General features: G+C 45.5%; 1 protein-coding gene across 1 annotated transcript in view; it reads right to left on the minus strand.

Moving 5' to 3' along the window:
* Positions 1-5,558, minus strand: part of Scgn (secretagogin, EF-hand calcium binding protein) — a 41,453-nt gene extending 35,895 nt beyond the window's left edge. The window contains exons 1-2 of the mRNA XM_076573043.1: positions 5,207-5,558; positions 4,067-4,137 (exon numbers count right to left, since the gene is read on the minus strand). Of these exons, the coding sequence (XP_076429158.1) occupies positions 4,067-4,137; positions 5,207-5,288 (153 nt within the window). The 5' untranslated portion in view covers positions 5,289-5,558. The remainder of the gene's footprint in view (positions 1-4,066; positions 4,138-5,206) is intronic.
* Positions 5,559-22,617: the final 17,059 nt, after the last annotated feature.

Here is a 22,617-nt window from a genome sequence, read left to right on the forward strand (position 1 = left end):
TTTTTAAATGGAGTTATATCTCAATGTTTTCTACTTTTTACTTACAGCAGTTCTCAACCTGTGGGTCGTGAACCCTTTGGAGATCACATATCAGATATCCTGCATATCAGATATTTACATTGTGATTCATAACTAGCAAAATTACAGTTATAAAGTAGCAATGAAAATAACTTTATGGTTGGGGGTCACCACAGCACGAGGAAGTGTATTAAAGGGTCCCAGCATTAGGAAGGTTGGGAACCACTGCTTTGGAAGGAGGAGATTCAAACACAGAGGCTCATTGACATGCATGCAGGAGAAAAAGGCAGGTGAGTCAATGTCTCAGCAATTCCCCACCTGCAAGTGCAGAATCTGTTTTGTTTGGAATGAGCTTCACAGAGATAAGACTCTATCAGCAAAAACTAAAGATTGAATAAAAGAGCAGTTATTTTCATGTTTAAGCCAAAGCAGAACCACTAGTATTTTATCAAGACAACCTATCAATCAAATGGATTTGTATACTGCAGCCACAGCAAAGCCATCTGCTAGGCTGACGGTTTGGGTCTAATATTTAGAATGATTAAAGTAATGATTAAAATAAGTGGACTTGGACAAATTGACTCTGTAAACACATCAACCAAATGTATTCATTTGAGGATTATAAATGAGGAATAGTGAAGGGCCTTGTTTAAAAAACTGAATATGTTCCTAAGTGAGCTCACACCAAGTGACAGATGTGGGAGGGGACATTAGTGAATTGGGACCCAAGACTCCAGAGACAAAACAGGAAACATTGCCTGGACCATCGAGTCACACTGAGCAAATATTGTGGGCTCCTGTGGTGACGGGCGGCAAACAACCTTCTCTCCTTCAGTGTCTTTCTAACTCTCCGAACCAGTGCTCAAAGGTTTGTCTCCAAGTCTTACAAGCTAGCAATCTCCAGAGTTGGTTTTAGATCTTAGAGGCCTCTAAGGATGAAAAAGTTACCCGTTGGTGACTGTTAGGGTTGCATAATGAAGGCAGGAAAGATAAGATCCCAGGAGACATCATGACATCCGAGAGCTTGTGCCTGGCAGGTGCTTCCTCTACTAGAATGCACTTTCCACTTGTGCTGGCTCCTTGTGAAACGGGAAGGCTAAGACACGATTATTCACACTTTGTGGACACTAAAATCCAGAACTAGTGTATTTCAGTGGCATACTGCTCCTGGCTACAGGTCTGGAGTGAACAATAAATATTAGACTCTGTCTAAACATATAGCTATCTTCCCTCATACCACGAGGCTTCTCTGAAGTGGGCTGTCAGAGACAAAAACTGTATTCTCTTTCTGTGGAAGGTGAACAGGGTTCCATTTGTTTCCAAGATGTCCTGTCAACCTGCTTTCTTCATGTGTCAAAATACTAAATGTGGAGTACCCTGCCTGGGCTCAGTCTCAGAGGTCATCTGTTTGCCTGGGTGACGGTGGCCAGTTCTCAGCATGTAAAAAGAAAAGGTGTGCGGAGAGCCAAGGAAACCCTGAACGAATGTGTAAAGAGTGGATGGAGTCCTGACTGAATGTGTGCTGTTGACACAATCGGGACCGTGTCAGAGACCAATGCCTCAGACCCGTGGAAACTGGCAAGGCTTCCCTCCTGTGCTGAAGCTCAGAGACACGGCAAAGTGTTTCTCTAATCTGAGCACAAATGTTAGCAGTGTATGCAAAACTTCTTCCTTCCACGGCTTCCTTCTCTGGATGTTTACAGTCTGAGACCACTCACCTACAGACACCTTCTACCAAGACTAGCTAACACCACCCCCTGTGCTGGACCTAATGAAAACGCTGAGAGTTCAAGTTGGCACTGCATAGCCAGGTGTGGACTCCATCAGAGGGCATACAGCCCACCTGACCCCAGCCTTCCTGTACACGTGTCTGTGTATCTCCTCTCTTCAGTCCCTCACCACCCTTAGTCAGGTTGCTAGGGTTCCAAGTCATCACCATTTAGAAAGTGAGGTTGGAGTAACAAAAGCAGCCGTGACAGCAGATGGCCCGTGAGTCTAGCCCCACCAGAGGCTTTACGACAGGCACCTGCATGGAGGTTGGCTGAGTGCTCAGTGAGATTGATGAGCAAATAGCTCTCTATTGGAAACCCCAGAATCCTCTCAGAATAAATAAAAACTTTATTTATGCATGTGCGTGCATACGTGTGTGCGTATGTGTGTGCGTGCGTGCGTGCGTGCGTGCGTGCGTGCGTGCGTGCGTGGTTTATTTGAGATGGGGTCTCATGTAGCCCAACCTGGCCTCTACGTTGATATTGTAGCTGAAGATGACCTTGAACTGCTGATCCCACTGCCTCCACTTCCCAAGGGCTAGGATTGCAGGTGTTTGCTACCATGCCTAGCTTATGCAACACAAGATGTAAAACCCAGGGCTTTATACATTTTAGGCAAGCACTATAGCAACTGAGCTACCCCAGCCATCAAAATCCTTCCTCGGGGATCTCTATGATGTTTCTTTTGGGAAGTGATCATCCTGTCTTAGAGTTTGGGACCTTTGAATGATTTTAGCTTCCTCTGTTTGCTTTCTTAAAACATCTCCCATCCAGAGTTGAGTAAATGGTACCTGAATCATGGGTTCCTGTGACACTTTAGCCTGAGCATTTACAGATGCAAGGCTCAGAGGCTTCAGAGTGGGCTGCTGGCACGGGAGACTGGGATACAAAATGGCAATGGGACTCTCAGCTGCTGGATGCTTCCTCAGTGAGACCCAGGGCGAGCATAAAGGCAATAATGAAGGCTGGAGAGAAGCGTGTACAGAGCCCAGAGCAGAAGACAGAGGAGTTCACGGCTCCATGTCTCTTACCTGCCACCCTCTGCCTCACATGAAGCTGGACAATAAGAAAGGAGAGACTCGGAGACCAAGAGTTGGAAGGAGAAACTTACAAGTAAAAACTAAACAGCAGAAAGAGTTGAGACAAAGAGACAGGAAAGAGATAGAAAAGGAGAAATAAAGGACCTGGGGGGGGGGGTAGGAGAGACAAGAGAAAAGTTTGAAAAGTGGGTGGAAATAGAGAAAGGCAGAGGGGAGCTGAAGAATCAGGCGAGAAATGCACAAAGATCACAGAGACACGAGACGGCGAGGTCAGAGAGAGGAGATACTGAGGTGGAGAACACAGATGTGGGCAGAACACCGAGAGATGTAAAGCTGTGCCAACTAGGAGAAAGAGGCACACAGAGGGAGACCAAGAGGGGTCTGCTGTACTGTTTTAATTCCTCAGCTGCCTGTCTCAGCCTCTAACCCTTTTCCTGCACTCTTCTCGGGTGGACACCCAAGGCCATGGCTCTGAAGTGGGACTAAGCACCCCTCAATGTTCCTCCAGGTAAAGGACTTAAAACCTAGAGATGGACAATTTATGTAAACACAGCTGTGCCAGATTCTTTCCTCCTGTGATGACCACCTACCCAAAGGAATTCTCTCCATATGAACACGCAGACTGGCCTGGCCTTGGGGGTTTCTGTGTTATTTATTCCCCTCTTCTTTGGAACAGGAACCTTCTAGAATTAATCCACATCTCTCCAGGCCAGATTTACCATCTGAGTAAACTGCTTTACATTTATATCTGACTCTGAGAAGGTTGGCTTTGTCTGGCTTAGCAGTTCATGAGAAATCTACAACCTTGAATCAAACAGATCATGGGGAAATGATTTTTTAAATGGTTTGTTTGCCATGTGTGACCATGGAACCTTAAAGCTCATATCCTCTCTATTCTTCTGTGGTTTTGGTCTAAGCAATACCCTACCTCTTGTTGAAATCCATTAGCAGAGATGTAACCAAGGAAACATTCAAATTAGAGTTGACTGAGTCCACAAGAGATAGACGCTCTAATTGCATGACAGATGTTTCTATGAAAATCAGGGGCCAGCATGCCTAATATGACAGTACCTTCTATAAAATCTGCCTAAATCTCTCTAGGTTGCTAGGGGAGGGAAAGATGTTACATGCAAAGAAGAAATGAGGTCAGGTGGGATTATAGGTTCAAATCAACACGAGACTCTGAGGCTTGCATTTGGCTGAGAGACACATTCTCTGTGCTCTGTGCCATGAACTTACCCCCGTACCAGATTTTGCCAGCAAATGGTCAAAGAAGGAATCCAGCTCCGTCTCTCTTATGTAGCCTCTTTCTAATGCAAGAAGATAAACATAAATAATAGTCACCAATATAGAATAAATGTGTCAGCATTTGTCTAAAAGAATATTGTAGGTGTGAGGGAGGCTTGCAACAGTGTCTCACAGAGCCCAGGCTGGCCTCAAATTTGCCATGTAGTTGAGGAAGACTTTGAACTCCTGATTCGCCTGCCTCCACCTCATCACAGGCATATGCCACCACACCTTGTCATGTGGATTTGGGCTTAGTCTGGGTTTTATATTTCCTGTGCATGCTTTCTAAAGTTTTTTTTTTTTTAAGATTTGTATTTATCTTAATTGTGTGTATGTGGGGGTGGGGGTGTGAGTCGGTGTAGGTGCCCTCAGAAACCAAAGATGAGCATCACATCCCCTGGAGTTGGGTTACAGGTGGTTGTGAGCTACCCAACAGAGGTGCTGGGACCAAACCCGAGTCTTCTGAGAGAGTAGCCTGTGGGATTCATGGCTGAGCCATCTCTCTATCCCCCACACTTTCGTTATTTTAATAGTTGCCCACTAATATCTTGATGGGGTAAATACTGAATCCTAGCTTTTGTGTGTAAACATGCCTTTCAGATGTTTTCTTTGTGTTTCTTTAATTACTAATGAAACAAAACCAAATGACAAGCAGATGTGTTTCATTTTCAAGAACGTGTTTAGAGGTAGAGGGGAAATAAATCTGAATGTTATTAAAATTCATCCTCTTTTGTAGAGAGTGGAGAGTGGGCAATATGACAGTCACTAATGAAAATCTGTCACATTTACAGACACACCAGAGATTGCTGAATCTTGGCCCAACAGCCTGGAATATGTCTGCAATGATATTTGTTAATATATTAATTGCATGTCATTACACACACCCATGGGTTGGAAAGCAAAATCCCTCAGTCCACACACAATTTTCAGAAGCTTTCTTGATGTGTAAAACCAGCTTGACAAGCCGACTCCGCTGGGTGTACTTTATCAGGCACGAGGTCGTCAACTTTTCCCACAGGGAAAGACGCTTAGGAGAGACTCCAGTTCCCTCGGTGTCTAAGCTATGCGCTCAAAGTAGCCAAAGGGACTCACCTTCCTTGTCGAAGCGCTGCCAGATCTGCCAGAAGCCAGCGGCGTCCAGATGCGCCCGGGACGGTCCGCCTGCGTTGTCCATGGTGCTGACGGCGGTAAGGTCGCCCGGTAATATTTCCCAACTCGTTTGCGCGGTTTCCTCCCTCTATGGCTAGGTACCAGTGGGCAGGGCAGGCTCGAGGGCGCCGGCTCCTCCACGTCGCTGAGCACTCCGCAGCCTGAATGGCAGGCTCTAGAGGCAGCCAGGGAGCCCGCCCTGCCGCTGGCATCCTCCTGCCCCGCCCTGCGCGCCTGGCAGATCACAGCGGGGCTCCTGCCTGCTGCGCTGGTGGTAGTGGTGGTGTGTCAGGGTAGGAGCGGGGAGGTTGGAGGGAGAATCAGGTAGAAAGGAGCTGTCTCTCCTGACCACGGTTCACTGCCTTCCGGTTTAAAGTTGTTTGTCAAACTCACAAAAACATTCCCCTCAGTTTGACTCACCTTTCAAACTAATGTCTCAAGGGGTTTTCTGGAAAGGGCAGTCCGTGTAAAGGGCTGGAAGAGGTGTCAGCGCTGGCATCCTTTGGATCTGATGAGAAGGACACATACTGTGGCCGGAGAGAAGAAGGATGAAGGTGCCCACAGGTGCCCTCTGACAGAAGAGTGAGTCAACAGAGGACACACACCTTGCTGTATTGTAATGTAGGGACTTGCTACTGCAGACTGTAGTTGGTTTTTGTTTTGTTTTGTTTTGACTCCTTACTCTTTGAGGGGCCTGCTACCCAGCTCCAAAATAAACACAAGAAGACTTATACTTACTTATGAATGCCCAGCCCTAGCTTGACTTGTTTCTAAGTCAAGTTTTTTTTTTTCCAGTTTTTTTTCTTAAATTATTCTATCTACCTTTTGCCTCTGGGCTTTCACCTTTCTCTATTCTCTATTCCTTTCTTTCCTTCGTACTCTGTGGCTAGTTGTGTGGCTAGGTGACTGGCCCCTGGTGTCCTGCTCTCCTCCTTTCTCACCCCTCCCTCTTCTTCCTCCTGTTTATTCTCTCTGCCTATATATATATATATATATATATATATATATATATATATATATTGTAAAATATATAAAATCTACCCAGACATGTGCTATCAATGGCCGAGTTCTCAAAGGCTCGCATTTGGCTTCCTGGGGCCACTTTCAGACCGAAAGCCAGCCACCATTTCAAGAACACATTTCCTAGTGGTCAGAACTGTTTGACCAGTTGATCTCCCCAAGAGTAAGGAAATCACACTGCTGGCCTTTGACTTAAAACCTTTTCTTGGGGAATCAGTAAGAGTTTGGGTGTTAGGTAAGAACTGGGATAGATGTGGTAACTTACATCTACAATTCAGGACTCAAGAGTCTGAGGAGCACCATGATTTCCAGGTGAGCCTGGAATGCCATGTGAAACTCAAGAAAGAGAGAGAGAGAGAGAGAGAGAGAGAGAGAGAGAGAGAGAGAGAGAGAGAGAGAGAGAGAGAGGAGGGAGGGAGGAAGGAAAAAGACAGATAGACAGAGAAAGAGAATGAACGAAATTGGTAAAAGTTGGACCAGGAATACCCTTTCTTTGTGGCCTGCCTACTTTGTTATGCTATTAGCATCCAAATTACTCTTTAAAAGCACAGATGTAAGCTATTTAAACTACAGTAGTAACAGGAGCATGAGATTCATCTGATAGTTCTGGCTCATTATCCTGCTGAACCAAATGATAGCTCTGTGATTGATCACTGTTTCTAGCTCTCTAAGCCTCAGTTTTCATATTTCAAACTGGAGTATGAGTCTGCCTTGGAGGGTTGTTGTGAGAATCAGAGATACACATGGAAATGCCCAGGAAATCATGGTCGCTACCACATAGTGCCTGATAACAGAGAGACTGTATTCATTAAAAAGGATTTGGAGGAAAAGTGGAACATTTGTAAATTTACAGCCAAGAGAAGTCTAATGTGACATAATGTTAAATGTGATGTTTAAAATTTTAAATAAATATGGAATTCAGATAATAATATTTAAAATAGGTTAGAAGAAGATAGCCTTGGGTTCAGGATGCAACTTTGCAAGTTACTAGTTATGTGACTGTGGACAAGTTATTTAGAAACAGGTTGTTTTGTTTTTGTTTTATCATTTTTTTTTAGCTTACTATAAAATGAGACCATAATAGCATTTTCCTTGTGGAGTTGTCATAATGTTAAATACATGATGCTATAGATTCTTAGCATAGTATATGCTAAACAGTACAAATTAGACACTAAAATGATTAATCTTCCATAGAAACTTATTGGAGAAATAAATTTAAGAGTTTGGTGGAATATTGTTTAGGTAAAGGGAAGAAAAATAGTATCATCACTTGTGGAGAAAGTGGTGGACACACAAATTGGAGAAGCGTGTAGGGAAGGGGAAAGGGCTCAGTATCCATAGGGATCACTTCTGGCCCTGGGAAATTGTGGGGTACAATCGCAAACATCACTAAGGGACACTAACCTGTGTGAACTCACCGTGTTGCTGACTGGTCTTGTTCTCTGATCAGTAATAGGAGAAGGAAAAGCAAGGCAAAGGGAGTGGCGGGGAGCTAAATCAGGCAGGAAGTTACATCTCTGTGGGCTGCGTCTCCTTGATGGAACTTGCTGCCTACACAGAAAACCTGGGTCACAGAGCATTTCTCAGAAGCCAGGCATGGTGACACACATCTGTAATTCCAGGATTTAGGAGGCTGAGGATAGAGGATTATAGGTTCCAGATCAGCCTGAGCTACACAGAGAGACCATTATCTCAAACAAACAAAAAAAAAAAGTCTCAACATAATAAGGTTAATACTAAAATGCAACTTACAAAAGTGTACATGTAGTCAGATCGATACTATGAGACAAGAGAGTCATGCTTCCATATGGAGCAAAACCAGAAGATAACAATAAAGAAAGGGAAAGCAGTTAAGAGGCCGCTAAAGACTGGAAAGCAAAGGAACCAGCAAGTTCCTAGCGGCACCTGGAGCTTCTACATAGTGGCTGATTCCTCCCATGAACTACATTTTATTACGTTATATTCTCTCTCTCTCTCTCTCTCTCTCTCTCTCTCTCTCTCTCTCTCTCTGTGTGTGTGTGTGTGTGTGTAGACACGCGTCAAAGTGAGCAAAGAGATCAGAGTAGTCAGTTCTCTCTTTCCATGTGGATCCCAGGGATTGAACTTGGAGAATGCAGGTCACCTGGCCGGCAGCAAGTGCCTTTACTCACTGGGCCATCTTGACAGCCCCAGGGACACATTCTTTTTAATGCAATCATCTGTCATGGCACTAGATAAATTCTGTTTGAGTATCTAGGGCTCCTGTAAAGTTTTCTTCTGAGAAAATCACCCAAATTCTCGACAGAGGGAGCTATTAGGGGAGGGTTGAAAGATACCTGGTAGGATTTCCCTGACTTATCTACCAATCAGAGACTTTACAGAAACCCAAATGCTCAAGAGCAGCGGGAATCAGCGGAAGAAGAAGCAGCATGTTGTTTACTGATTGGCTCAGTTCCTCTCACCAAGACTCCAGATTAGGTGGCTTAGAGGGCAAACTCTAGGTAGCATTTTAAAATTTCCCCTGGGGATTGTACTGCAATCACTGACCACACTTTTACCTCTAGTTTTCTTTTGTTTACAGTTTGGTCATTTTGTTATATTTTGATATGGCTCTTTGGAAGGACAGTCTCAAAAGAAAACAAATGTATAAGTAATTTTTTATTGCTACCTCAACTTTGAAAAAACATATATATACTTTAAGTCACTCTGGTTATTTTTGTTTTAACAATCAGTGGTTGAAACTCAGGCCTAAAATGAAGTCTTTTTCTCTTTTCCCCAACTGATGTGTTGTTTCCTCCGGTAATCATTTCCTCATTTGCATAGCTAATAAATGGTTAGTTGCACAAGAAGCAGCTGTAGTCTATAATTTGAAGCATTGCTAATTAACCTTGAAGCTTGCATTCAATTCTAGGTTGAAATATCTGCATCAATTTATAAACTCAATATTTTGAACTGGAAACACCAACTGTGCATTCTCTGGCATCATCTCCTGGTCATTATTGAACATTCACGCCCAGTAGATACCTCACAGGCTGCACAGTCGACTTAGACTTCAAAGGGGTCATCTTCACGGAGAGCCAGAGGGAATAGATACAAAATGGGACAATGTTTACTGTAAGAAAAAATTTTAATCACTGGATATAGAGCTAATGTTTGTTAATATTTCCATTCTTGTGTCCTTTACAATCATCAAGTAGTACACATTCTTTAGATAATAGAGTTTAGAAACAACAAAACAAGGGAAAACTTCTTCGTAATTTCAACTCCCAGAATGAGCCAATAATAATAACATACAGGTATGCGACCTCCCAGGCCTTTTTATATGTGCCAAAATGGGGCTGTTCAGCTGCCATTGGCTGTTTCAGTGAATGCCATGAGTCATGTCATTAAATATTTCCTATGGAGTCATCTCAGTAGTAAATTATAATTTAAGTTCTGATTTGTCTCACAGTTTTCACTATCTGCTGAACGTTGGTTCACTCATAATTATTTTCTCAGTATATAATTACAAACAAGTGCTGGACAGAACAACATCTAACATTTGAAATCTTTAATCTTTAATATGGTTGAGAATGGCTTCTCATCTTGACCACGATTTTCTACTCCCAGTAAAGGTGAAAAAAGACCTTCCTGCTATGCTAACCATGAACAAAAAGCCTCAAATGCAATTCATTCTAAAGTAGTTGCTGTGGGGCTGATTTCATGGTGATTATTTAGAGTTTGTTTGAATTTTAAAGAGGTGGGATATATATTTTTAAAGAGGTCAAGTTTGTAACATACACACGTCTCTCCAAAATCCCTTGTGCACAGTTTCACTGTTCAGTTTTTCTATATTATCCCAATGGGATTTATATTTTCTTAATGAGTTACATGTCACTAAGTCATAGCAGGAGACTAATAACATACGCTAACATTCAACACCATTTCCTAAACCTTCAGGCCTGTTAACGTGAGAGGAAACTTGAAATGTTTTTCCAGCTACTCATACAGCATCTTATCACACATTTAATAATACAATGACAGTATATGTGGCTGGAGAAAGGACTCAGTGGATAAGTACTCGTTGCACAAGCGTGAGGAACTGAGTTTGAGTCCCAGAAAGCACAGAAAGCTGGGTGCACTCGCATGCAGCTGTAATCCCAGTGTTCCTGCTGAGAGATAGGAGATGGATACGGGAGAATCTCCAGAAGTTCAAGGGCCAGCCAGCCAGCCAGCCATATGCAGTGTTGAACAGGAGACTCTCTCAGAAAAGGTGAGAGGTCAGGACTGATGGCCAAGCTTGTCCTCTGACCTCCACATGTTTGCTGCACATGTATATACCCATATTTACATGTACCCGTATACACACACATACCTACACAGACTAATTTAATTATACAAACATAGCATAGGCCTTAATTTTTTTCTTCTTCACTTTTCCCCCTCTGGTTCTATGTATGTTCTGCAACTGCACAGATATTTGGTAACACTAGGAATCATGGCTGAGGCACAGTATTTCCTAAATCAATGGAAGCTAAAGTTAAATCTCTGTGAGCATATGGGGCAGGACTCAGCCATCTCCTTCCCAAACTGACTTTAAACTTTGTTATTCAGGAGGTATTTTTTTTTCTTAACCTGATTGTATGAGCACTTGACCCACTGATTTGCAAATTTCTTTCCTTTCAATATACTTCCTTAAAAGCTACAAATTCCAACTATTGTTTTAGGTACAGCCTATGAGTTTTATTTAATTACACCTTTTTTTTCTAATTACTTTCTGATTTCCTTTGACCTATGAGATAACCTGTTTCTTGTGTATGTGTGCATGTTTTCTAAATAAGTTTTTGGGGCTGATGTTTAGCCTAATCCCATTGTAGATGGAGAATGTGACCTATGGTAATCACATTTACAAATAAGTTGAGCTTTGCTGAATGGGTCTTTATAAGTAAATTTCCATAAACATTTCACTTGTGCTTGAAAAATGGAATTTATCAATTTCAATGATATAGTAATTATATTATTCAGTGCTCTGTGTATCTTGCTTGTTTGTTTTGAGACAAAAAGCTCATTGCACAGTCTAGGAAAGCCTCAAATTAGCAATCCCCCTGACTCAGCCTCTAGAGTGCTGGGACCATAGACATGGCCCCCATGCTTGCTGAAAGCGGGACTTTGAAAGGCTACTTATAGGAGCATTTACATGAGCAGCATTTGGCTGTTATGGGCATGTGCTGAATGAAGAGAGCAACAAAGAGGCCTTAGGGAGTGCATCATCTTCTGCGGGAACTTTTTAAGAATCAAGCAGAAGAGACTACAGGTTCCCAGGTCCTCATGCTGGAAGGTGGAGATCTGCAGGGTCTCTGGGTTGCTTGTTTTCTTCAAGTTACTGCTTCCTTCAAACTGGGAGCCTCCTGAGCTCAAAGCCAACTCCGGCTTGTAGTGTCTGCTGCTGCTCATAGCAATGCCTGTCTGGGATTATGCTCGGGTAGCTGCAATTTTCCATTTAGAGACAAGAAGGTGGCTTTGAGTGCAGACGGGGTACATGTTGAGAAAAATTAGGTCTGGCTCTACATCACAGTATGGGCCTGAGTTCCTGCTTGGCCTGGAAGACGGGTAACTTCAGATCAGAGGAACAGGAGTTTTCCCAGGGGATGCGGTAGGGTGAGGTGGGTTGAGAGGATCCTCTTTTCAGAAAAGTAAATATTTTCTAGGAACCTACTCAGACCTCCATCAGAGTCAGGCTTAGGAAAGCCCACAAACCAAACAATCGAGAATTCTTTCCTTATCTGGTAATCCTGCTTCTAAACTGAATAGAACACACCTCATGGGGCTAGCAGCCACTTTATATGCAGGAAGCTCTGATGTGTCAATATTTACACAGAGATTTCAGGCTGTCCTGATGTCCCCTGGTCTGACATTTCCTTGGAAAAAAATGACAAACCCGGATGCCATGCTGGGTCTAAATGAAAGATTGGAGTGGCTTACAGGTAGGTGGCTCCTCATTCCGAGCATAAATTGATTTTATGTCAAAGCCTGAAGTTGCTGGGGTTAACTAAAGGCACATAGATGGACAAAGGGAAACAGCAGAGACTGGAAATGGCATGTCATGCTGTCATGCTTCTAGCTGCTGCCCCTGTCCCAGGAGGGATCCATTCTACGGCACCAGTTTCTTTCCCTGGTTGAGAAGTACGTCACAGAGCCGGGCAGGTGCAGACCCAAACAGCAGGATGATCGCGGATGTTTGGTTCTGGGTGTGGCACAGGCACTGAGCAGTCAGGAAGGAGACTAGCTGTGGCGCTAGGGTGACCCCTCGGTACCTGCTCCATCAAGCTCCCCGACACTTTCCAGCTACATTATAGCAAAGTCCATGGTCCTGAGACACAGGCTGAGCTTTCTGTGGTGATGGGGGATGGAGCATGGCGTACATTTACAAACAATAAGTAATTCTTGAGAATTGCATCTTCCAGTAAGATTATTCTAGGTGTGTGGTGATCTGAATTTAAGGCTTCCTCTAGGGAAGACAGAAGCATCATATATACAATGCTCCTGCAGGCTATAGAGATTAGAACTGTGTCAGGCAGCAGAGAATGGTGGCCTGGAATAAGAACTCTGATGACAACTTCTTCCCATGATGCAGGTGACTCTGACCACACAGGATGAATCCTAAAACAAGAAACAAAGGATTGCCACAGTCTCCTTTTCTCTGTATGTTGACCAGGACAGCACTTATACATAAGAACTCATGACAGCGGGGACTACACACATAAACTCAAGCCAGCTCAAAATCCCAGCATGGATCAGAAGGAGCAGTTGATAGCTTCTGGGGACGGAGAAGCCGCTTTCCTCAGGGATTTACGCCCTGGGAGGCTATCCAGCTCCAGCAGATGGTCCCACATCCATGTACGCACAGGCAGCAGTAAATGGACTCAGTGGGCATTGAAAACAAAGAGCACATCAAGTTTGGAAGGAAACATTGTGTGTGGGGGGAATGAAGAGGAGAAGTTAGGATGGATTTGATCAAAGTGCATTATGTACATGTATAAATATCAAACAAAATATTTTTAAATACACAAAGAAAAGCTGTGAGAAAGAAATAGGGAAAAAAAGGAGTTCCAGGTATAATAACTATAACTCTATATAACACACCTATAACTCTAGCATTGAGAAGGCTAAGCCAAGAAAAGTGCCACAAGTTCAAGACTAGTTTTATATATATATACATATATATATATATATATATATATATATATGTATATATATATATATGTGTGTGTGTGTGTGTGTGTGTGTATGTGTGTGTGTATGTATGTATAATATGCAGTCCTACTGATATATATCAGTCTTATTTTTATTTTTATATTATATGTTAATATATATATATCTGAGTTTTCAAAAATATAACCCATCTATAAAAAGGGTTACACAGATTTTTGACAGTGTTTTTCATGATAAAAAGAGTAAAAAAGCAAATGAACAGGAAAAAAATGGAAACATAAAATACAACATATTCATATAATGGCATAGAATCCAGCTACTAAAAAAGAAAGAAATGGTGTGTATTACAATATGGGAGAAACTGTGAGTGGAAGAGGGGGACAAATAGGTTACATTGTTTCATTCCACTTGGAAAACACTCCTGAAAGATTCACAGAGTTGGGGAGCAGATCAGTGGCTGCCTAGTGTGAATGAGATGAAGAGGCTTCAACAAAGCCAGAGGAGAGAAGAATTCCTCCAGGGTTTATCTTAGGGTTTCGATTGCTGCGATGAAACACCATGACCAAAGAGCAAGTTGGGGAGGAAAGGGTTTATTTGGCTTACACTTCAACATTGCTATTCATCACTGAAAGAAGCCAAGACAGGAATCAAGCAGGGCAGGATGTTGAAGGCAGAAACTGATGCAGAGGCCGTGTTTCTGCTTACTGGTTTTCTCAGCCTGCTTCCTTATAGAACTCAGGACCACCAGCCCGGGGATGGCACCACCCTGCCATGGGCTGGGCCCTCCCCCATTGATTATTAATTGAGGAAATGCCTCACAGCTGGATTGCATGGTCCTTAAAGGAAGAGACTGGCAGTGTGTGTTAGGCGAGACCTGAGTGTCTGTGATACCTCCCCATTGTGAGTCAGCTACTGTAAAGAATTTTTCCTTGGGCCACCAGCTCACAAAAAACAACACGGAGACTTATTATGAAAGCTTGGCCTATAGCTTAGGCTTGTCACACTAGCTCTTATAACTTGAATTAACCCATTTACATTAATCTATGTTTTGCCTCATGGCTTTTTATCTCTCTACCATCTTGTACCTCCTGTTTCCTGTCTGTATCCTCAGGCATCTCTCTGGGCCTCTGGTTTCATTCCCCCCCACCCCCACCCCTCTTCCTGGAAATCTTGCCTAAGCTCTTCCTGTTTAGCTATTGGCCATTCAGCTTTTTATTAAATCAATCAGAACGTGCTTTGGCAAAGACACATCTTCACAGTATACAAAAAGATTATTCGACAGCAAGCTACACACTGGAAATCAGCCCTGTTAGAGATCATTAGCATAGACTTGAACCAATTTGAGTCACTTTGTTTTAGTTGCCCCCGGCTATATTCTCCAGAAAGCCAATGCTGAGATGAAGTCTGAGTTTCTGGAGTCCCACTCGGGGTCAACCTCTTTGGAAAAGAATGAGTCGGGTGAGCAGAGAGAACAATGAGTGGGGTGCTGTCACAGAGGAAGAAGCCTCAGTCTACCTGAAGTAGCGTTCGGAAGATAGGTTGACCTTCCACAGCTGTGTTGTGGAGGCGTTGGACTTTCACACACCTCCTTTACTCAGTCGTTTGAGGTGCCACCAGGAAAAGGGGTGCAACTATGAGCAAGCCCTTTGGGGAGCTGACATTGTCTGCCAGTGAACTCTGGAGCAGAGAGGGGCAAGACGGGAGGTTAGAGGGTGTAGGAGGCAGGAGCATGCGTGCTCAGCATTGCTCCCTGGTCCCCCAACACTTAGAATCCCAAAAGCAGGGTGCATTTTTCTAGAAATCTCCACCTGTGTGGGGTTTTTGACTCTTTTTGCACTAATGCTGACAGTGCAGGGGGAACCAGGCATCCAGACTGAGTGACACCCCACATTTACCTCAGGGCCTTCTGTGACAAGCAGCCAGGGAGAAAACTTCAGTATTCTGTTAGGGGAAATCAGATTTAGAGAGACGCAAGTTCCTTCCTCCTGCCCTTTCCAGAAGAATTCATCAAATTACCATGTCTGTGCTCCCCAGGCGCTCGCTCAATCTCTGTCTCTCTGTGTCTCTGTCTGTCTGTCTGTCTGTCTCTCTGTGTGTCTTGCTGTCTCTGTCTCTCATCTCCCAGTGTCAGCTGAACTCATCAGTAACAGATGAGTTTGTTTTGGTTTTTACATTGCTGGGAGGCTAGAGTGGTTTGCAAGCCAGGCTTAGAAGCCATTCTTACAGTGACGTCCCAGGATGGTGGACATTCAGCCGTAAGGCTGGGTGGTGGCGTCTCTGCTAGTTTAGGCTTAGTCCATTGGACCAGTTTTCTCTGGGCCAGCTACTTCCAGATCTGAAGCTTGCTCTATTCCCAGACACGCTCGGGTGACCATTCCATCTGAAGAACAGGGTGTGCACAGAGGCTGGGGTGGCTCCTAGTGGAAGATGAGCTGTGAAGATGCCTCCCTCAGCTGTGGAGGCAGACATGTTCACAGAGCATACCCTCCTTCATCCAGGCATCTGGATGGCTTCTGTGGTCACCAGGACCTTTGATTTTCTGTAATTCTGATGCTTTGCTGACAGTGGAGGGACTCTCCTCCCAAAGCTGGCCAGTCCCTGGAGACATTAAAGCCCACATGGCAGCGAGTCTCCTGCCTTTGGTGTCCAGCCTCTTGCCTCCTACCTCCCGGAACCTCCTGCCTCTTATGCCCTGTAGCCTCCCGCCTTGCAGTCATTGTCTTCTGTGCCCCATACCCGGCCCCCGACCTTCCTCCATAGCCTCATGGCTCCCACAGCCTCCTGGCCTCTAGACCTCCCCAGTCTCATGCCCCCAACCCCCTGCTCACCACAGCCTCCTGAGTCTGAGTGGCCCTCATGCTCTGGAGAACTGTTTCCCTTGCTCTATTCACCATCAGGATCGGGTATTAGGAAACCAGACAATTCCGTCTAATGCTTTACAAAGCATCCCCACACACATCTACTGCACAGTTGTGGTAGTTAAAAGACTCTTTACTACATGATGTTCTTTGATGAATTAATAAAGAACACTCCTAAATGAGAAGCCAGGTCAGCCACTCTACCACAAGGTCCACTGAAATTATTTACATGAGCCGATCCCAAGCCTGGGTGCCCTATGCACTACTTTTATGAGCACTGGGACGAAGTAACTAACAGAAGCAGTTTCAGGGAGTGATGCTTACTTGGCTAACAGTTTCAGAAGGCTGTTGATCCATCACGGTGGGGAAGACAAGCAGGGCAGCTTGATCCACAGCACGGGGAACACTGTGGCGGCCACTTCTCCATGCGGCAGTGGACAAAAGGCAGGAGTGAGACTGGAAACCGAGCTGGGCTATGACCGTCACGTGACCACTTGTAGTGACCACCATCTTACCGTCCTCTCCATTCGGTGCCACGAGCTTTGCATTTCATATTCCGTTTATAACACCCTGCTTCACCGAACCTTCTTGCAGAAAGTTCAGTGCACGGTCCTGCCTACATATTTCCCTTGTTCCCTATGGTGCTTCCCCAAACTTGCTCTTCCCACATGGCCTTGCACAGTGAAGGCTGCCCCACTTAACTGTGAAGCAGCCTCCCTCTTCCCCCTCCTCCTCCTCCCTGTGAAGTAGTCTCCCTCTTCCCCCTCTTCCTCCCTGTCCTCCAGTCTCCTTCTTCCCCCTCCTCCTCCCTGTCCCTCAGTCTCCCTCCTTGTTTTTTTGAGATGGGGTCTTACTCTATAGCCTTAACTGGCCAGCTGGCCTTAAACTCATGGCAATCCTCCTGCTTCAGCCTCCTGAAGGCATGAACTGTTGGCTCACAGATCTTTTAGCTGCTTTCTCTTCCAGAAATCCCAGCTGTGGTCCTTTGCTGTCTCCAGACAGTTGGTAAGCAAGCACACAGCGCCCTGCAGCCCTCTGGGTCCCCTCCCTCCCTTCTGCAGCTGCACATGCACCACAGCACATGCACCAGGCCCAGGACAACACAGAAAGCTTCCTTACGTTCACCAGTGTCCCGTGACTTCTGAGGGGGAGGCTAGAACTAACACCCCCATTCTCCCAAATTTCTAAGAGCAAGAAACCCTGCTTTGCTCTCCAGAACTGAAGGATTTGTCTCTCTCTCTCTCTCTCTAGGACCCATCACACTATCCCTGACAGCTGTCCTAATGAAGCTTTTTCTGACCCTGGGACTGTTCTCTCCCTCTTCAGGGCCCCTTCACGGCTACCTGCGACCTTCGAAGGGTAAATAAATAAAATAAAGCTCCTTTGAAGGGTAGGTAAGCTTGTGGTAGTTTCTTTTCTCCCAACCCTAACATCTTTAAGTTATAATATGTGCCACCAACTATCTCTTCAGTGGCTTCCATCTGATAGTCGCGCCATACCCAACAAAAGAAACTACATGACATCATCCTCCAAGGCCCTCTTAGGAAGACAGAATGCCTTCAGTGTTCCTTTGGACACAGGAAAGTAATTTCTCTAGTGTCTGGCCAGGGGCGGCAGGCACACAGAGCTGACTCACCCTGCCTCCTGAGAGCCTTCAAGATGACAGCAAATTGAAGTCTGTACCCTGTTCCATCTTTGAAAGCCAGTTTCGCCTTCTAAAAAGATGTGGACATAAATATGACACCTCTTCATAACCCAATGAGAAAGTTTTCCAGGGGAATACCTGCTACACAGAAGGCAGAAGGAACCACACACTCATACAAGACTTTTTCAATTTCTTGCCAGAGACGTCTGAGAGAGCACACCTATCCTGTTCTGCTGGGCCTGAGTGGAAGCTTTTGAGCTGGCCGTAACATGTTTGCCAACAACCTCTGGGACATCACGTGAAGCTTAGAACTGCTGAGAATTAAGGTTCAATATGAATAAAACAGAGGAGAGATATACAAAGACAATTAACTATGCTGAGACTTAATTTAAAATGTTTTAAATGTGGGGCTTGGAGTACGGCTTACCAATAGCGCGCACGTGCGTGCGTGCGTGCGTGCGTGTGTGTGTACACGTACAAGTGGGTGCATATATGGGGAGACTATTTTAGAAATGGATGCCCTAAAGGGGAAACCACCTGCAGAAATGTAGCAGTCTCCTCCAGCTCTGGCCAGAAGCTGTTAACTTTTTTCTGCTCAACTCCCCTAAGGCAACATCTCAGCAAGGTTCTTGAGTTCTGCAGCAGCAAAAGATCTTCACCCAAAACTCTCTTAAGAAAGAGATTTAATCTATTTGGGAAGGAGGAGTCCAGGAGAGCAGCTGCCTCTGCCAGGGTGGGAAAAGACAGCCAACAATGAACAGGCAGAGGGGCTTACATAGGGCTTCTTAGGGGCGGGGTTTCTCCAGGGAGAGGATTTTCTGCTCAGGGATTGGTTAGTTTTCCTGCTCAGGGATTGGTTGGTTTCATTCATTGGTCAGGGACAGAGTTGGCTCGGGTTTCAGGGCCAAATTGTGTTTCTTTTACTCGTTCTTTTTAGCCCTTTTGCTCTAGTTTTAGGACCGGGCATACTTTTTCACTGGCTCTGCTTCTAGGGCCAAAGTATGTTTCTTTCACTGGCCCTCTTTAGCTCTTTGGCTCTAATTTCGGGCTGAGAGTGTGTTTCTTTCACTGGCTCTGGTTCTAGGGCCCAAATGTGTTTCTTTGGTTCTGGTTTCAGGGCTAAAGTGTTCCTTTCACTGGCTCGGGTCTCAGGGCCAGCGTAGGTTTCTTTCACTCGCCCCTTTTCCCTACACCGCTCCCCTAAGGGAGTTACCCAGCAGAAGTGTTAGCTTTGGTTGGCCCTCTTAACCTACATCCAGGATACCTTCCCTTCACAGCTATAGGTATAGCTCGACTTCCAACAGTTAGGGTACCTTTCTCTTCATAGCTGTAGGTATCCAGGATACTGTCCCTTCACAGCTGCCCGACTTCCCGACAGTCAGAATACCTTTCTCTTCACAGCTATTGATATCCAGGATACCTTCCATTCACAGCTGCCTGACTTCCCCTTCCTTCCCTTCACAGCTGTAAATATAGCCTGACTTCAGACAGTCAGGATACCTTTCCCTCCAGAGCTGTAACACTTGCACAAATAACACAGTTTGTAGCATATACAGTCAGCCTTCTGTTTCTATGTCATCGGCATATGAAGAATGAATTATTAGGAAAAAACTAAAATGCATGCTGGAATTGGTAGAACATGCTTGCAATCCTGGCACTTAGGGCAAAGGTAGAAGGATCCTGAGTCCAGGGACAACCTGGGCTACATAGAGAATTTGAGGCCAGGCTGGGGTACATTGTTAGACTGTCTGAATAAGAACAGTGTACTGAAGATGTATAGAAACCTTCACATCACTGTTTCATAAACAGCACGGCATAGATTCTATTTCCATGGCTCTTACATTTTATTAGGTATTATAGGTAATCTAGAGATTCTTACAATATAGGAGATGTGGATAAGTTACATACAAATATGACCCATTTGTGTAAAGGACTTAGGTAGACCTATGGATTTGGGCATCCATGGGCATGGAATTCTGGAATTAATCCTGTCAGAGACTTTGGGATGATAGCATTCATAAAAGGAACACTAAGTACTGAATGAAGTTCAGCAAGATAAAGGCTTCTGGTTTATAGAATTTAAGCTCTTAAATGCCCCAAATCCTCCTTAGACTGTGGACTCCCAAAGGGCCCTGTCTAGAGCTTGAAAGTCACCAGTAAATTGCTGTCTTCTGCCAAGTATGCTTGGTCCACAGTGGGGCTGGCTGGGGTTCAGAGGCCCTCTCCCGGAGCCTAGTAGCGGTTAGGCAAACAGATCACATCTTCGATGGCAAAGATGTCTGCTCTGACCTCTCACCTGGAAGGGAAAAGGTCACCTGCTTCTTCTGCAGTTGAACAGTGAAGGCTTATGTGGGAGGAGATGCAGCATGGTGACTCTGTGTCTCTAGGGCTGGAAGACCATGGCGGCTCTGTCCTTGTCTCTAGCGACAAAAGGGTGAGGTGGTTCTGGCCCTTTCTGGCAGTGAAACAAGAGTCTCTTGAGCCCCAGAGAGATCTGCAGATAGTGTGTCATTCATGGGCAATGGTGTGGGATCACTATGTACTCATGGATCTTCTGTACTGGGCCCAGGGAGTTTCCAAAGCTGCCCACGAGTTGCCCTGATTTTATAGAATTGGCATTGGGCAGAGGGAAGAGACCAGGAGATGTCAGTGAAAGTGAGAAACAGCGAGCTCTAAGTGACCTGATTACAGAGAAGAACGCCAGGGCCTCTGAGTGAGTGGTGCTGCAAGGGAGTCAGGCCGCAGAGCATGCGCTCTTGGGAAGAGGGGAGTAGCCAGGGCTTAATCCCCACTCCTGAGGGAAGAGCAGGCCTGCTGACTTCCCAGGACTGGTCTAGGAATGCCCCTCCTTTGAGTTCCCCCTGGCACTAGAGTTTCCTCCTCTGCAGGGTCCCCTCCCCATGGTTACTACTGTGGTTAAAACCCTCCTGTGTGCAGGATTCGTGTGTTTTTATTCTGAATCTTTGCAGCGCTTCGGTTTCCTGGAGCTCAAGCTCACCTTCCCAGCAGGTGTCTCTGTCTGCCTCACCCTCTCGTGGACAACCTGAGGGTCCCCCCCGCCCTCAGAAGGCCTTATAACTCCAGACATGAAGTTCAACGGAATCGTTGTACTGTCAGTTGAGACTCCCCATGATCACCGCACCCCAAAGGAGAAGCAGAGGTGTGAGAGCTTAGGTGTGGAAGCCTGAAACAGGCCCCTACTTCAGCGGGGCCTGTGATACAGCAGCCTGCTGATCTGTGCAGGCCATAAAGATGAAGCATGGCTGGATTTTCCTACTTCCCTTGAAATCTGTCACCAGCCTGTGACAACAGGAACAGTGGCCTCGGCAACACAATCCATTTCTTCCGATTTTGAGAAATTTCTTTTTTTCTGAGCTAGGGGATGGGGGAGTATGTAGCTCAGGCTAGCTCGAAGTCACTGTGGAGTTAAGCATGACCTTGAACTCCACCTCCTGAGTACTGTAATCGCAGGAGTGCATTACCACACCTGGTCTAGCTTTGAGACACTGCCGACATAAAGGAAATGTGACCCTGTTGACGATGGGCAAATAGAAGAACTCTGGCTCTTCTTCACACTGATGTCTCCTCTGCTTTAGCAGTTTGGCTACAGCTTGGGTTCTGGGTTCAAAACATGTAGAGGTGTTAGAATACAGACCAGACTACTTCTCAGGCTCCCTGCAGCCTCTGTCTTGCTGTTGCTGAGGAGGAAATGACAAGCTCTCTACCGAGAGCCTGACGGGGACTCTGTGGTACCTGGATTCCAGAATGGCTGCTGCCGTTTTCATTGTCTCGGAGAAATTTATAGGCTCAGCCTGCCTGACTCCGGAGATCAGCGCGCTAACTTTATAATGGGCACAGCCATGTGTGCTCATCTTCCTCCCTCCCTCCACATCTTCAGTCACGAATTTGCCAATTCAGGACTCCATTCCTCCCATCCTGCCCCCAAGGGACAGCCTCACTGCAGGCTGATGCTATGGGCTATTCATCAACCATGTGGCATAAAACCTCCCTTTCCGGAGGTTCTAGTCTGTTCTGCCTCGCGGCAGCCGCCCCCTTCTACTCGGTCACGTTGAGCCGCGCCCGGGCCTGGCCTCGGGTCTCCGCCGCCGCCCGCCCCGCCCCCCCGCCCCCCCCGCCCCCCCCCCGACCATGGATCCCCACAAAGTGGTTTTCCTGGGGGGTATGCCTGGTAATTTCCCTGGAGGAATGCCTGGAATGGGCGCTGGCATGCCTGGAATGGCAGGAATGCCTGGACTCAATGAAATCCTCAGTGATCCAGAGGTTCTTGCAGCCATGCAGGATCCAGAAGTCATGGTGGCTTTCCAGGATGTAGCCCAGAACCCAGCGAATATGTCAAAATATCAGAGCAACCCAAAGGTTATGAATCTCATCAGTAAATTGTCAGCCAAGTTTGGAGGTCAAGCGTCATGTTAAACAGAGCCCTTGCTGAATGAAGAGCGGCTTAGCTCACTGGATGTTGCAATAATACAAACCAGTGTACCTCTGACCTCATCGGGAGAGCTGGGGTGCTTCGAAGATTATCCCTACCCTTCTGCATCAACTGCGGCTGGAGCATTTTACAGTGGTTTGCCATTAGGGTCTTCATTCAGATAGTGTTTCCTACTAGGAAGTACAAACCTGAAACACTTTTCAACCTTAAA

Source organism: Peromyscus maniculatus, chromosome 5, assembly GCF_049852395.1.
Source record: "Peromyscus maniculatus bairdii isolate BWxNUB_F1_BW_parent chromosome 5, HU_Pman_BW_mat_3.1, whole genome shotgun sequence".
Lineage (NCBI taxonomy): Eukaryota > Metazoa > Chordata > Mammalia > Rodentia > Cricetidae > Peromyscus > Peromyscus maniculatus.